The sequence below is a fragment of the Tamandua tetradactyla genome, chromosome 4, assembly GCF_023851605.1.
Source record: "Tamandua tetradactyla isolate mTamTet1 chromosome 4, mTamTet1.pri, whole genome shotgun sequence".
In the NCBI taxonomy this organism is placed as follows: domain Eukaryota; kingdom Metazoa; phylum Chordata; class Mammalia; order Pilosa; family Myrmecophagidae; genus Tamandua; species Tamandua tetradactyla.
The window spans coordinates 183,679,855-183,696,787 of record NC_135330.1 but is presented as its reverse complement, the minus strand read 5'-3'; the positions used below and the strand labels follow the sequence as shown (position 1 = coordinate 183,696,787).

The 16,933-nt window shown below is 37.6% G+C and overlaps 2 protein-coding genes across 9 annotated transcripts in view; one reads left to right on the top strand and one right to left on the bottom strand.

Moving 5' to 3' along the window:
* The window catches only part of CUL4A (cullin 4A), a 67,995-nt gene extending 56,952 nt beyond the window's left edge, over positions 1–11,043 (bottom strand). The window contains exons 1-4 of one of the 6 annotated variants that reach the window (XM_077158731.1): positions 10,929–11,043; positions 9,982–10,140; positions 9,432–9,578; positions 8,495–8,610 (exon numbers count right to left, since the gene is read on the bottom strand). In XM_077158731.1, coding sequence (XP_077014846.1) covers positions 8,495–8,610; positions 9,432–9,578; positions 9,982–10,138 — 420 coding nt within the window. In that variant the 5' untranslated portion in view covers positions 10,139–10,140; positions 10,929–11,043. The other 5 variants (XR_013174744.1, XM_077158734.1, XM_077158733.1 and 2 more) reach the window with 5 other exon arrangements.
* PCID2 (PCI domain containing 2) overlaps positions 10,792–16,933 on the top strand; it is a 65,866-nt gene continuing 59,724 nt past the window's right edge. Inside the window, exon 1 of one of the 3 annotated variants that reach the window (XM_077158739.1) lies at positions 10,792–11,607. In XM_077158739.1, coding sequence (XP_077014854.1) covers positions 11,572–11,607 — 36 coding nt within the window. In that variant the 5' untranslated portion in view covers positions 10,792–11,571. The remainder of the gene's footprint in view (positions 11,608–16,933) is intronic. The other 2 variants (XM_077158742.1, XM_077158740.1) reach the window with 2 other exon arrangements.

The following is a 16,933-nucleotide window of genomic DNA, read 5'->3' as shown; positions in this document are numbered from 1 at the left end:
TTAAATTAGAGAAGAAACAAGTTTTTAAGGTAGAAAATGCTTCATCAAAAAATTTTTATTCATGAGAAAGAAACAAAATGTTTGATATTCTTACCAGTTCTAATACAATTTCCTTTCAAATCTTATGTACAACACCAGATTCTCATTTGATTATATTATAAAATATTATAAATAGAAATGTGGTTTTCCTACATTTAAGCCATTTGAACCACTGAAAATAATGTGGGGATATACAAAACGGAAACACTTTAGATAAAAAATCTGAATTTAACTTAAATATACTATTCCCCTGGGGAAAAAAGGAAATTAAGATTTTTGTAAAGATACTTATTGAGGCAATACTTGTTAAAAAAAAAAAAGGGAAATAAACCAAATACTTAATATTAGGGGAAATGCTACATGTTACATTAACCTAAACTAAATAAATTCAATAATTATATGGTATATGATTAAAGACTATATAAAACACATGCTAGAATATTTACAAAGATCAAAAGAGAATGTGACAATAATGTAAAAGTGTAACTTGTTTTCTAGCAAGTTTATTATCAGCATCAATGAAAAACCAAGCTTTTCCCCCATATTTTATCTTCTTACTATAAAAATAAGGAATTCATATTCATATTCTGCACTTATATTCTTTAATTCCTTTCTCTAACTCTTCAATTCCATCACATTTCATATTTATATCTTCATAATTAAGTCAATAATGTGCCATTCATTTCTCTCCTAAAAAACCTAGGATAAACTCATAAAAGGCTCCTACTGTATTAGTTAATCATTAGTGAATTCCATAAATAAGAATATTACTATATATATATTTCAGGTGCATGGTCCAGGGTCCAAACAAAATATTTATTTTTTACACAATATGTGAAGAAATACATTTTCCTTGGCAAAAAGCAAGATTATTTTAGTGGAACATGTCCTTCATAAAACAACACATATTAGGACAATTTTCTGAATGCTTTAATTCATTAATCAGGAGTTTATCTAAGTCCTTAAAACTATCTTTTTCCAGTTTGGCATCTTATTGTTTAATTTCATAACCAACTTTTTCTCTTTATGTTTTATGTGGCATATTATCACCACTTAGATGAAGCACATTAAGATTTATTTTGTTTCAGAACCGAGAACTTGTGGACATTTCAAAATGATCAGCCAAACCCTGGGATAACATGCTGGTGTTGATTATTTTCTCAATGTCTTTTGCTGAGTCACCATTTGTTGCTTCATGTTCCACACAGCTGTACCTTACAAGACTGAATGTCTATCTCTCTACTCATTCTGTTAGCTCCTTATGGGCAGGGTCCCTGACAAACTTTTTCATATTATTACCAAAGTACCATATCATAGGATTCCCCCTGCCTGATAAAATTTTGAGATTTTGATACATTCTCCAGAATACAGAAAGTACCTAATAAGCTTATTATTGGTTCAATGTGCTACACTAATACTAGGTGTTAGGGTGCCATGGCCACTAACATTTTTCAAAATCATCCCAGAGAAAAGGAATGTAATGCAATGTTTGGAAGTGGAGAAGAAGCAGCATTTGAATTCTACCTGTTTTTTTATTTCCCTTTTTAGCCAAATGGGAAAGTATTATTTGTATTTCCCCCCATGTCATCTCTCAATATATCACTGCTGCTTTTAAATCAGTGGATTTGATACTATCACAAAGTTCTGATTTCCTTAACAATCAGCTCTTGCCTTTTAGACTACTGTCTGTGTTAGCACAGATACGCATTTAAAAATAAAACAGACAAGCATTTTCATGTCAGATAACTACCCCATCACACCTGAGTATACTCATTACTACTTAAAGAAAATAATTCCTCTGGATAAGGGTAATCATTCCTTTCACATGTGGAATATAAAAATAAATTAAAAAGCGAGTTATAGGATAAAAATAGCATTTATTCAGAGTATACCTATTATGGAAGATTATCTGTTTCGTGGAAAGATCCTTAGGACTAAAGCTGAGATTAGACAGAAAAAGAAGAAAAACACATCACAGAGTGAAAAAAATCACAAAGGAAAAACACATGCAAGTACTAAGACTTATTTATGTGGATGAGGAGAAAAAATGAAGACCAAAAAAAAAAAAAAAAGAAAACCTCAAAAAAACACAAAGCAAACAAAGCCCTATCAAACACAGGGATGTGGCTGAACTATTGTGAAAATAACATTGGTTGTGAGCATAAGGCAGGCAAAATCTCAATCCATTTTAAGTGAAGACTATTTTCATTTTACAGTACACATTAAAAGGTCAGTAGTTTTTTGTAGATAGTAGCATAGGAATGATCAAATTTCCTTCATCAGTCATAATTCCTCACAATAAATCATGAAGATAATGGTCTTGTCACCCATGAACCTTTATTTAATGCAGGCATATTTAAACTGTAATAAGTTCACATTGGGAGAGAGATGCTAACAGTACTCTACATTCCAATTTCTATCTGCAAGAAATACATAAATTACAATGTACAAATTAAATCAGGACTCTAAATCTGAGTGAAAGGAAAAATGAGAGGGAAGTTTCCTAAACACAACAACTTTAAGTAAAAACAAAGACAGGGGTGGGCCGCGGTGGCTCAGCGGGCAAAGTGCTTGCCTGCTATGCCGGAGGACCTCGGTTCGATTTCCGGCCCCAGCCCATGTAACAAAAACGGAGAAACAGAATACAATAAAACAAGAAAATGTTTAAAAATGTTTCCCTTTCTTCCTTCCTTCCTTCCTTCTATCTTCCTTCCTTCTCTCTGTCTTTCCTTTAAAAAAAAAAAAAAAAAAAAAAAAAAAAAAAAAAAAACAAAGACAGTATTTAAAAGAAACATTGCACAATTGATGTCCTGTTCCAAATGTTAAAAGTAAACTATCTAATACAAATGACTAATTTTATTAATGACAAGTCATTGAATTATGAAATCCTTCCTATTATGGATCGGATATTCTCCCCTATTTTCTGAATAACATGCATTGAATTCACTCTTGATTAGTTTATGACCTACTCAAGTTTCTCCAAATAACATGTCTATTTGTCTACCATTTTCTGTTCCTCTTTTTCACTTCTAACCAATTTTAACAGTCCTATACTACATTCAACATTTAACTCTATCATTCTCTTCCCTAAAACTTATCAATGGGTAGGAGGATTTTGCAGAAACATTACTTTGTGACTCAAGAAAAATAACAAGGTTTTTCTTAGAATGCAAAGATCTGATAGGTTATATTTTTGTATATTTCAACCTGAAATCACTTAGCCTTTCTCTTAAACCCTTCTACAAAATGCAGCTCTCTGTTGCAGTCTTCTGTTATCTTATTAAGATGAAGGAGAACTAAAACACAGACATAAGGCACACTAGATACACTTTCATCAGTAATTAGTTATTAAGATATAAGCTCAGTTTTTATAAAACAAAAGATCCATGCATTCAAAATATTTTCTTCCTTGAATTATAGAAGAAATATGACTTTGGGTGTTATGTGTGTGTGAAGATGTTTGCACAACATATCCTGAATGACCCTTTTTCACCAAATAAAAACAGTAACCAAAAAATAGGTAGCCTGAAAGCAAACATTAGCTGTAATTAATTTCTTCCAGATAGGTCTCCAAAAATGGTTATACAGGGTAGAAGAAGCCTTCCCAGGAAGATATGGGACCTCACTTCAAGTTCTCCCTTAAATCACCATGAAAGCTTTCTCAGAAAGAAACAACAAAAAACCCTTATAAACTTGTGGTGAGAATTGGTACTTTCACGTAAGATTCTCTGACAAAGCATATACTACAACACCGCAGTAAAAACTTAAGAATTTATTCTGAAACACCAAGTTAAATGCACTGCCTGACTACTTTATCAGTGATCATGATAAAGCAAGAGGTTAATACTTTCACAATTACCTTATTATCTCTATCCCATTTGCTTCCAAATTATTTGAAGCAGCTTATTCTTTAATTAACTATTTAGATTCACTAGCATTGTTCTATAAATGGGCCAGAAATCTGCTTATAAGAGAAGAGATGGCTAACTGCATATGGTCAATTTATTTCCAAATTTAACTTTGTGGAGTAGTGTCCTGCAATGTTCACTGGAAATGTGCTGCCTCATCATTGAGGAATCTAGTGACTGCCATCTTTGATGTAAGCATCCATGGACTTCAGCATCACAATGTATGCACACACACACCCTAGAGCATTTGGAAACATTGTTTTAAATAATACTATCCTCTAGTTATTTTATGAGATATACCACTGGGTAAAAGAAGGTATGACAAAGTAATTCTATTTTAAGAAAAAAAAATGATGGCCAACTAAAACCAAATCCTCAAATCTCCAAGGAAAAAGGAATATGAGACATAAAAGATAAATAAGCCCTAGTTATAAGATGCAATATTTTATTAAATTAAAAATTTGGGTGGGCCATGGTGGCTCAGCAGGCAGAGTTCTCGCCTGCCATGCCAGAGACTCAGATTTGATTCCTGGTGCCTGCCCATGTAAAACAAAACAAAACAAACTATGAGAATTCCAGTATTTAGTGGGACTTCTGCTTCTTGTTGAGATGAATTAAAGAGTCTGTATTTACCCTTTGGCCCGAAAACTCAAGCAAAATATATGAAGTAGTTTTCAAGGAACTGGGTATTTGGCAATGAAAGTGATCTCTGACAGATGCTAAACAAACAGTTCCTGTGATTGCTCTAGCTCACTGCATTGAGTTTGCAGGTTGCTGAAGATAGCTAGAACCTAAAAAACAAAACCCAGAGAGGAGAGATGCAGACAGAATTATGGAGATCTGCATGGGGGACCCTGTGAGTATTCAACAGAGAACTGAGCAGTGCATTTGTGTACAGGAACTACCCAAGGTCAGGGAAAGAACTTCAAAAAGTTTCTGCATCTTCCCACCAGCCAGACTGTGTAGAATATTCAGAAAGGTTTTGCCTCACTAGTGGGAAATCATTAGCCCTGGACAAAACATTGCTCTAGTCCTACTAATAAATCTTTTTATTTTTTTTAATTTTTAAAAAATACAATATACAAATACGAACATCCTTACCATATGATCATTCCATTCTTGGTATATAGTCAGTAACTCCTAATATCATCACATAGTTGTATGTTCATCACCATCTAGTCCTACTAATAAATCTTAAACACAAAACTCAAAAGGATCAAATGTTTCCAAATGACTTAATCATGTCTAGAACAAGCTCAAGAATATTTAAAGGGATACAAAAATATTCAGCACATAAAAAGGCAAAATTAACAAGTAAGGGGGGAACAAAGGTTAAAATAAATTGAGTAGATTGAAATATCAGTGATAAATGAAAGGGAGCGGTAAGGGGAATGGCATGGGTTTTCTCTTTTTTCCTTCTTTTGCTAGAGAGATGCAAGTTCAAAAAAATGATCATGGTGATGAATACACAACTATGTGATGATACTGTAAGCCACTGATTGTACCATGTCAAGAATTTTTTGCATCAAAAATGTTGGTATGGGGTGGGCTACCGTGGCTCAGCAGGCAAGAATGCTTGCCTGCCATGCTAGAGGACCCAGTGCCTGCCCATGTAAAAAAAAAAAAAAAGAATGTTGGTATGTCAGTTTGTTGTTCATTAAAAAAATAAAAAAAAACAAGGCAAAATTCACACCTGGCATGCAATCAAAGATTGTTAGACCTGCAAAGAAGTAGTATAACACAGCCATAATAAAAAAAAAATCAGTCAATCAAAACAGACCATGAATTGGCACAGACAGAACCAGTTAATGCTTAAATTGTACAGTTTCTGTTTGGGTTGATGGGAGTCTTGGTAATGGATGATGGTGATAGCACAACACTGTGAACATATTTAACAGCACTGAATTACATATTTGAATGTGGTTAAAAGGGGAAATTTTAGGCTGTATATATGTATAACTAGAATAAAATTTTTAAAAAAACCATAGATCTGTATAACACAATGAACTCCAATGTAAACTACAGACTATAGTTAGGTATAACTATAAAAACGTTCTTTCATCAATTATAACACATGTACCATACTAATGCAAAGTGTTAATAATAGGGTGGCATACGGGAACTGTATTTTGTGCATGATTTTTCCATAGACTTAAATTTTCTCTAATTAAAAAAAAAGAAAAGAAAAAAAGCTTTCCAGGATGATGCACCCCCCCAAAAAAAGTAAATGCAGAAAAGATTCAGATTAAACATCTAGAGATGAAAACTCCTTGTGAGATAAGAATTATACGAGATGATATTAATGGCAGATTCAATACTGCAGATTAATGATCTTGAAGAAACAGATAACCTGAAAAACCCTATAGATCAAGAAAAATTAAATTCACAGTTTAAAACCTTCCCACTAAGAAAGCCAAGATGGTTTTAGTGGTAAATTCTACAAAACATTTAAGGAAGAAATAATACCAATTCTACACAAACTCTTTAAGAAAATTAAGTGGAGAAAATACTTCCAATTTATTTTAGGAGGCCGGTATTTCTCTGTCACTAAAATCAGACGAAGAAAAAAAAACAAACAAAAAAAACAGACGAAGATAGTACAAGAAAATAAAACACAACATCCCTCATGATCACAGATGTAAAATGAACAAAATCTCAGCAAAATGAAATTAACTACATATAAATAAAAATATATCATTACCAAGTAGGATTTATCCCAGGAATGCAAGACTGATGAAAAATCAATGTAATTTACCTTTTTAAACTAAAAAACAAAATTACCTCAATAAATACCGAAAAAGCACTTGACAAAATCTAACATATATTTCTGATAAAAACTCTCAATTAATTAACTGAATTGTAGGAAACTTCCTCAAGTTGATAAAAAGCACTTAAAAAAATCTGCAGCTAACATAATACTGAATATGAAAGTCTGAATGCTTCTCCCTTATGATCAGACACAAGGATGCTTATTCTCATCATTTCTATTCACTACCACACTGGAGACTCTAGACAGTGCAATAAGACAAGAAAAGGAAATAGATATCTACACTTGAAAGAAGAAATAACACTATCTTTATTCACAGACGACATGATTGTCTATGTGGAAAATCTGATGTGTTCTACAAAGAAACTACTAGAAATAATAACTGAGTGTAGCAATATACCAGCTAAATATACAAAACCCAACTATTTCTATATACTAGCAAGAAACAATCAGAAATTAAAGTTTAAAATTCCATTTATAATATCACCAAAAATATTACTTAGGGATAAACTTCACAAAAGATGTGTAAGACCAGTATATTGAAACTAGAAAACACTATTGTTGACAGAAATTAACGAAGGCCTAAATGAATGGAGAGTTATACCTTGTTCATAGATTGACAGGCTAAATATTGTTAAGACATGAATTCTCTACACATTTATCTGAAGACCTAAAAAAATTCCAATTAAAATCTCAGCAGGCTTGTTTGTATAAAGTGACAAACAGACTCTAAATTTCTTACAGATTGCCAAAACTAGTTTGAAAATGAATCAAGCCAGACAACAAACATTACCTGATATCAAGACTTTTAACTCACATATATATGAGCAACTGAATTTTGACAAAGAATGGACGTTTGTACATCAAAATGTCAATAGTGCTTTTCTTTGGGTGATGGGAGCACAGGTGACTTAATTTTTTTTCTTTATACTTTTTTGTATTTTTTGCAATTTTAATAATGCAATCATTTATGTAACCAGAGAAAAGATAATCTAAAAAAATTCAAGCCCTTTTTATGGAAATGAACTGTGTGATATGACATTGTTACCTGAAATGTAGTAATATTGTCTGGTTAATAAACATTAGTCTTTAAACATAAGACACTGGAAAAACTAGTCCATTTGTAAACGAAATATACAAATAGCAAACTGTACTTTTAACCATTCTTTTCTTACTTTACAAATGGAATTTCATTACTTCAAATAAATGTAACAAATTTTGTCTGCATAACCCAACATGATAATCAATCAAAAGAACAAAGAAGAAAAAAAAATCTACGTTAGCAAGTGAAACAGTAGTACAAATTTCATAAAATAGAACTATAATTTTGCTACATATTTGGAAAATGTTAGGGGCATGTGGCTTTTAGAAATACCTATCCTCTTTATTGTAGTTGGATAACTTGAATATCTTTCTAGGCAAGTTAAGCCTGAAAACAAAATAAAAAGCCAACAACCAACAACCATAAATAATTGGTGACAGTGGGACACACTTTTATACAACCCTTTAATGTATGAGGCAAACATAGTGAGACATTTGGATTTATATTATTTCCTTCATTATTGACTCTGAAAACAATATTGAGCGAATTACGTAATTTAAATTTGTATCGTAACTCACAGGAATTGGATAATTAACTTAAGCCATAAAACAACCAGGTAATTGTAGAGACTAAATGCCATCCTAAACAAATTTTGAAGTCTTCCATGTTCAGAAAAATTCTGCATTCATGTCTCTAAATTCTGGCAAATTCTACTTTTTAACATACTTGGACGCTTACCTGGTAGAGCTCTTCGAGGTTGTATTTAATGGAGGTACTACTTTGTATGGCTTTCACTGCCTCATGAAGCTTCTGCCATGTATCCTGAGTGTAATTATCAGGCAATTTAGGTCTGTCTGCAAATCCAGATAGAGAGTCAGGGCAGAAAGACCTCCATGCTAACAGTTATACATCTCTTAAAATGGTCTACAAACCAAGAATTTAAAAGAAAAGACACATAGGTACGAACATAGGAAGTGAATTTTCTAAACACCATTTATAAATGTATTGGGTTACAAGTTATGCAACCATATTATTTCTGTTTTGCTAAATATATTCGGCATTGATACTTCGGATAAATACACGAAAGACAATTTATAAATCTTACAGTTTTTTTCCCTTAAGTTGATTTCAGAAAGGTAATAACATGGAATAGTTATTCTCTACACAATATTTTAAAATTATTTAAATTATGCAATGTTGGGAGGAAGGTGAAGAATGAGCTTAAGATTGTATATACCTGTATCAAAAACGCTTGCTTTGACCTATTATCCGAGATAGGGCTGGTAAAAACTGGAAAAATGTATAGCTTCAGAAGTTACTCTGGTTGAGCTGTGCGAATCAAGATGCCTTAATTATTTGACCTAATTTGTAATTTTCTATCAATTGCAGAGTAATGAAAAAACTGGTACAAATAAAACTTGGCACATTGTTAAATTACAGAATAAATCGCCAAAATCATGTAGTCATGTAAGGTTTTAAAAGCCCTTGTTTCACACATTTAAGAAAGGTTTTTTAGTTTTGATGTAGAAAATGCTCAACTCCGGCAGAGTTGCGGAAACGTGGCCTGCAGGATCAGGTTAAAATGCCGACTCATTGGGCCTTTTACTATCTTAGAAAAGAAATGTATTGTCCTATAACCCCTGCACAAGTTTTAAAACCTTCCTCCACTCCGTACCCAGAAGGTGTAGGGTCCAAAACCGTCTGGTGACCGGACCAAAGTGATGATCAAGTTTGAAAGTGACGTGATGAACAGCCACAGAGGGCTTGCACAGAAATCCAACGAGCAAACGATGGAAAGCTGAGGGGTTGGCCTGCATGCACACTGGGAAGTAGACGGTGGCGGGAGGCGGACCACCAAGTACCACAGCGTAAATGCCGCAGCCCCTCTTCCGCGCCGCCCAGCGCAGGCTAGGTCGGCGCAGGTCAGCCCGGCGCGTGCGCGGGGCGGGCGACCCGCGCCCCTTCCCCATTGGCCGTCCCCGCCCCGACGTCCCCTCAGCGCGGCCCAACGCGCCGGCCTCGCCCGCGGGGGGCGCAGGAAGCCGCTCTCGCCGCCCCTTCCTCCCGGGACGATCACCCCCGCAGCCTCGATGAGGTGCGTCAAGCTGGCCGCCGGGCTCCCCAGGGTCCCGGCGACGCCGCGCGGGGCCGGTGCGGCCCGTGACCCGTTTCGACTTAAGCTTCCCCTCCCCCACAGTAAGGCACGATCGCCCTCCTGCACCTACCTCGGAAATTTTTGATCACTAATTTCTTTGAGCCGCTGCCGCCCCCAGGTTTCGTGGAGACGGCGGCGGCTGCTGCGAGGGAAGCAGGTTTCGTTAGGCCATTGGTGTGTCCAACGAGAGCCGAAAAGTTCCCCTTCTTGGGGGTCTCGTCTGCCATGTCTACAGCCGAGAAAACAAACCGGTGGCGACCGCTCCGCCCCACCCCCACCCTTGGCCTGTCCCCTCCTCCAGTCGCGGCCCGGGCCGCGCTTCCTCCTCCTCCTCCTTCCCCCGCGGCCTGGTCTCCCCGCCTCCTTCTCCGCCCCCGCCCGGTGCCCCGGCCCCCTCTGGAGGTGATAGCTAGGCCCCGCCGGCAGGCTGAGGAGCGGAGGAAGCCGCGGGGTGTCTCCTTCGGGAGCGCGTTTCGGGGGAGTCTGTGCGGAGACGTAGGGGAGCAGTTCCTCTCAGCCCTCCCTTCTTCCCCAGATAAAAGTAATCTCAGCGCCCACACGGCCGCTTGGCTGGGAACCGGCGCCGGTGCGGAGTAAACACTGCCGCCGGCCGGAGCCGGAACCCGGCCTCCTCTCCGCCCCCACCGGCGGCCTCAACTTTCCTAGGCCCGCCCCCTCCCCTCGGCCCGGCTCCTCGGGACTCCGCCTCGGGAAGGGAGAGTCGGTGACTAAAAGGGGCCGGCCCCGCGCGTGGCTGCACGAGCCGCAGTGACTGCTGCCCTCTGTGGCTCAGCCCGGTCTTCCACGAGCTTCCTGCCAACCGCCAACTCTCATGCCCTTGCTATTGTTCTCAAGTCCCGTCTCTCCCGTCCCGTCCCCATGGCTCAGGTGCCCTCAGCTCGGGGCCGACTTAATGTCAATCTCCATCTTGATCTGTGTAATTGGATTCCGTTGCGTACACGGAAGCTTTGGTGCCCTGAGAGGATGAGGGGTTCTGGGGCGGCCAATCACGCTCACCTCCCCTGAGACCCCGCTCTGCGAGCCACCCGGGTCACTCAGCGTGAGGCCAACGGCCACTCCCACCGCGCGTGCGCGCCCCGGTACCCCAAGTACCAGGGCCTGAGAGTAGATCAGCGGCGTACGAGGGTTTAACACAGCGGATTTTTTTTTTCTTTTTAAATATGCAACAGTCGAGAGGAGTCGAAAGACAAGCTACGCTATGAGGTTGTCCTCTGCCACGAAATCCCAAACCCTCTCAGGTCTCAGGGGCCTTCCCATGACACTTCACCTATCCCTTCATCTATGATCTGACTTGCCCCAGTGCGTCCTGGGTGGGACCAAATTGGAAATGAGGACCCGAGGACACAACTCGGTCTTCCTCAGCCCATTTTTCCCGCTGTCCCACCCGACTGAGGCCCGGAAGTTCCAGCGCGCAGACAAGCCATCTCTGACTCCCGCTCCCGCGGGAATTCTTCAGGAGCCAACAGCTAAGGGAAGGTGTAACCAGACCACCTCGGAGGCTCGGGTTGAGAGACGGACCACGGCTCGGAAGTGACGCCAGCGCGCCAGCGGAAGTGGGAACTCAGCTTGTATTTCTGGAGATCCAGCGAGGGGCGGTGATCGTTGCTCACTCTTGCTTTGGACTCGGCGGTCCACTTCCATGGCTCACATCACTATTAACCAGTACTTACAGCAGGTAACTTATTGGCTGGGGGAGAATACAAGGTGGTGCTTTGATGGTTGACCCCTCGGCTGGTGTCACCGTTATGTGCCATCTTTTCGTAGTGCTCTTGAGGTCTGTTATTTCTTCCCTTTGCCTATTGCTCTTTTCACTGAATGGTTCACCTGAAGGGCAAGAGGATTTGAAGCAGGAATTGATATTATAGAGCATTTCAGGACTAAGGGTCAGAATGTCCTGCTAGCCTGTCATCGTAAGCAAGTCAATTAATGTTTGCTGAATATTTCTGAGCTCTTCTCTGCAAAATGGAAATTAATGATTTAAGCAGATATATTTATTGTACTTACAGGAGATTCGCTGCCTTTAATTTAGGGAAGTGTGTGTGTATGTATGTGTCTGTGTGTGTGTGTGTATAAAGGAGCTGTGTGAGTGAATGGATCATGATGTTCTAGTGTTCTAGTGGATCATGTTGAGTCTGTAAGCCACGCTAAGAAGTTTGGCCTTAGTCATTGAAGGATCTTATCCAAGGACTTGATTTAGTCACATTTTTGTTTCTGATAGTTAACTGGTGGAAGTTTGAAGGGTGAATTTAAGGCAACTCAAATAAGAGATGGGGCTGAATCGTTAAGAGGCTATTCGTGTAATTCTGGTGCGATCCACTATGTAGTCATAGTTAACCTTTAGTACACTCCTTCTCTCTGTTAACGCTTTGCATACTTTATATCCTTTAGTAAATGTGTCTCTCAGAAGTTTTGTCTTTACAGCCTGTAAATGGCAGAAGAACAGTTAAAATGTGTATTTCCAGAGCTAGAACTAGAACAGTGGTAGTAAGGATGAAGAAGAGAGGTAAAGAATTTAAGAAATATTTGAAGGAAACATCACCAGGATTTGGGATTAAGAATGTGTGGCTTGAGATACAGGAAGGTGTTAAGAATGATTTTCAGGTTTCTAGCTTAGGCAATGGATGAGTAGAAAACAGATTTGGAGGAAAAAATAAATAAAGATATCTAGTTGGTGGTTGACATGATTGGGCCAGTAATTACTTAGTTAATTGAAATAGTTGGTTAAAAATGGGAATCATGGAAAAAAAACAATTACATACTTTTATATGAATTTAAAACCTACAGCTATCCATTCCCTTGCCAATCTTTTGATATAGGCTTAAGACCTTTACTTTAAGGATAGGTCTGACTTTGTCTTGTCTTTGCAGAGTTAGCATTTTTCAATGTCAGTTTATTTAACAAGGAGGACATAGGCTATTGTGAGGGGATTTGAACATAGGATCACTATAGAATTTTATGTACTTCTTCATCTTTTTCAATTTTCTGCCTGCACCTAATTCCTTTTTTTAAAGATCACCTTTTAAGACCCTTTTTAAAGCATGCAACTTAGTTTGTGAGAAACTCCCTTTTTGCATTCATATTTCATCGGTGTCATTAAATACATGATTACAATAACATGCACAAATAGGAAAAACAGATGTGAGGATAAACACATCTGGATCTGGATACACACACAAATTACTTGGCAAAAGTTTGAGTGTTTATTAGAGTGAAACCTACCAGGTATAAGCCCTCATCTTGCCATGGGCATCAGCCAGTATTTTTTTGGAGGGTTTGGAGAGAATACGAAACTTACTTATTCTAGTTAAGTCAGTTAAGGTGAGGTTGGTAAGAAAGATTCTACTATATGGGAGTCTAGAGTTCAGTAGACAAGTTTAGGTTGAAGATATAGAGAATTTTTAATGTAAAGTTTGTGGAAAAGACTGTGAGAAGGGATGGGATGTGGAATGTGGATAGGGAAATGGGTCCAGGATGAAAATCAAGGAAGATACTCATGCCCAATTGCTTTACCAAAGGCAAAGTAGCTACCAATGTGAGAACTTGAAAAATCAACTTCCTCCTAATTTTGATGGAGAAAAGTATTTTTGGTTGGGCCTGGCACATATATGTGTTAACAGATCCTTCAATATTTTTTAAAAATGGGTACCATTTTGTAATCTAGAGTTAGCAAATGATTATAGTAACTGAATCATTTAGATGCTTTCTTACTTTGTGATATATTGTTGAATAGCCAAAAGTAAGTACCTGACACTATCGAAACTCACTGAACTGTAAGCCAGATGCCTTGATCTATGATGATGATACTTTATTGTGTAACTGTATTATCTTTACCTTGTAAAACATCATCATAACTCATGATTGGCCCTGTTTGCACCCCCTTATCTTGTTTTGCAACTTTGAAGTCTTGTGATCACTTGGACAGTCCCTTAATCTTTATTAATGAAGGAACTTGAGTTAACTCAGAACTAACCCATTCCAAATCCTAGGCTATCTTATTAGACAAAGTTAGTTCTAATCATAATTGACCTCACATGCACAGTAGCTTAAACCTTAACCTACAGGTTATCCCTCATTATAATACCTATACCTCACATATGTTCTGTGACTAAGCATGAAATCAATTTGTGCATGCTCAGTAATTAGGTCATTTTTATCTTTGTCATCTTAAAGTCATTATATTTATTGTACTAAACCTGCCTATCTTTGAATACTATAAAACTCTAGGATTTACTACAGTTCAGAGAGACAGATCTGAGGTCCATAAGCCTCCTATTCTCCCTGCTCTGTGTTGGGCAATAAAGCTCTTTTTCCCTTTGAAACCCCAGTGTCACAGGATTGGTTATTGTGCAGTTGGGCAGTGTACTCATGCTTTGATCAGTATCAATTTTGATTAGCTCTGAAACAGGGTGGCAAGCTGTTGCACCTATACATTGTAACAGGATATGTGTGATTTGTTGTTTAGGAACATAGGTGCCAGTGGAACTGAATCAATATATAAATCACACCATCTTTTAACCATTTATCCAAGCCAGGAATTTGGGGGAAATTCCTGGAAAATTTCCAGGAATAAAGGAGCACTGACTGCTCCTTTAGTCCTCCTTTTTTAAAAATTTTTATTTTCTAATCAGTTGTCTTTTTTCCCACCATCGTTAAAGAAATTGTGGGTTTACAGAACAGTCATACATGAAATACAGAGTTGCTACCTGTTTTAGTTTCCTAGACTGTTCAGGAAATACCATGAAATAGTTGATGTAAACAATGTGAATTTATTAACTTATGGTGTTGAGACTAAAAGAAAATGAAAATCAAGGCATCATCAAAGGAATGCCTCCACCTGAAGTCTGGTGTTCTGGGCTGCCTGCCAGCAATTCTTGGCTTCTTTTCACATAGCAAGGCACGTGGGGTCTCTCCATCTCATCCGAGTTGCATGGATGATGAACCTCTTGCTTCCTGTAGCTTTCTCTCTCTGAATTTCACTCCGTTTATAAAGGACTCCAGTAACAGAATTAAGGCCGGTCCTGATTGAGGTAGGCAACACCTTCTTAACTGAAGTAAGTTACTTAACTGAAGATGAGATTACTCACGGTGTGTTCATAGCCACAGGAATGGATTAGATTTAAGAACATGTTTTTTTGGGGGACATACAGCTTCAGAGCACCACACTGATCTTTTGTTAGCCCCTTTCATTTATGTGGGACATTTGTTACAATTGACGAAAGCATATTTTTGTAATTGTACTGTTTAGGGTTTCACTGTTTGGGGATTTAAATTTTTAAAAATTATTTTCCTTATGTACAACTTAATATTTCTTTTTAAACTACATTCAACTATGTATTTCAGTGCTATTACTTACATTCACAATGTTGTGCTGTCCTCACCATTACCTATTACCAAAACATTTTCATTGTTCCAAATAGGAACCATGCACATTTTTTTTTGAGAGTGCAATGCTTTTATTCACCATAAATTAAGTATATTTCTAAATGTTCCTTCATCTTACACAATGCACTTGTTTTATTAAGTAAAACCCTATGAGGTGAGGCTTCACCTAATCTTCAGCCTCAAATTCATCTTCATGTTGACCAATCTGGATAATATCATCCTTTACCCTGTATTCAGATATATCTCAGTCCTATTCAGATCAACTTTGTTCATCTCTTTACTCAAAGTCTGATCACTTTTTCAACTTTTAAAACAGTTCCTGTAAGGGACACAACTGACTTTTATAGCTTCAGAGCTCTAACTCTGACTCTTAGGTGTCACATAAATACCCAAAGTGTCTGGCAATGACCAGGTTATATACAAACAGCCCAGTATCTCAGAATTTAGAAATATCAGTTACACCTCCTGATTCCCACAGTATTTCAATCTACCCATTTTTTACCTTTTCTCCCCCCCTATTATTTATCCTTCTTATTTTTTTTACTCATCTTTCCATACCCTGGAAAAGGAACATCAGACACAAGGTTTTCACAATCATTTGATCACACTGTAAAAGCTATATAATTATACAATCTTGTTCAAGAATCAGGGTTAATGGAACACAGTTCAGCAGTTTCAGGTACTTCCTTCTAGTCACTCCAGTGTACCTTTTTCAACTTTTTAAATACCCGTTGAATGAAGTAATGCTGACTTTCATACTTTCAGAGCTCTAACCCTAAGTCTCAGGTGTCACATAAATATTTGAAGCTTCAGGGAATGACCAGGTTATATACAAATAGCTCAGTATCTCAGAATTTAGAAATATCAGTTACAACTCCTGAATCTATGTGATTGCTGTGAGAGCTTACAATTTAGGAACCTTTACAGTAGGCCGCAACCTGATGAACCATGCTCTCAACTTCAGTCCTCTGAGTTTGTATATTATAGTTAATCCATATTCATGAGGCATGATATTATCTTTTTCTTTCTGACGTTTTATTCAACATACTGTCCTTAAGGTTCATTTACCTAGTTGCATGCCTCACAACTTCGTTCCTTCTTCTGCAGTTTTCGGAACTCTCTCCTTGTTGTTTGCATTTGGTAATGCGATCAGTTTGTGATGGGGTATATTTTCTTCATGTTTATCCTGTTTGGTGTTCTTTGGGCTTCTTGGATGTGCATATTCATGTCTTTTGCTAAGTTTAGGGAGTTTCCATCATTATTTCTTAGGGTATTTTGTTCTTTATAATTCTTTTTTATTTCTGTTCCGCAGGCTGACTCATTTCAATTGTCTTGTCTTCAAGTTTGGTGATTCTTTCTTTTGCCAGCTCCAGTCTGCTATTGAAAACCTCCTGGGAGTTTTTCATTTCAATTATTTGTGGTTTTTAACTCCAGTTCTGTTTAGTTCCTTATTGAAATTTCAATTTCTTTACTAAAATTCTCATGTTGCTCATTCTTTGTTTTCTTGATACCTGTTAGTTCTTTCTCTGTATTTTCCTTCATCTCCTTGAGTACTTTTTATGATCATTTTTAAAAGGCTTTGTGTGGTATGTCCACATTCTGATCTTTGTTGGTGTTTT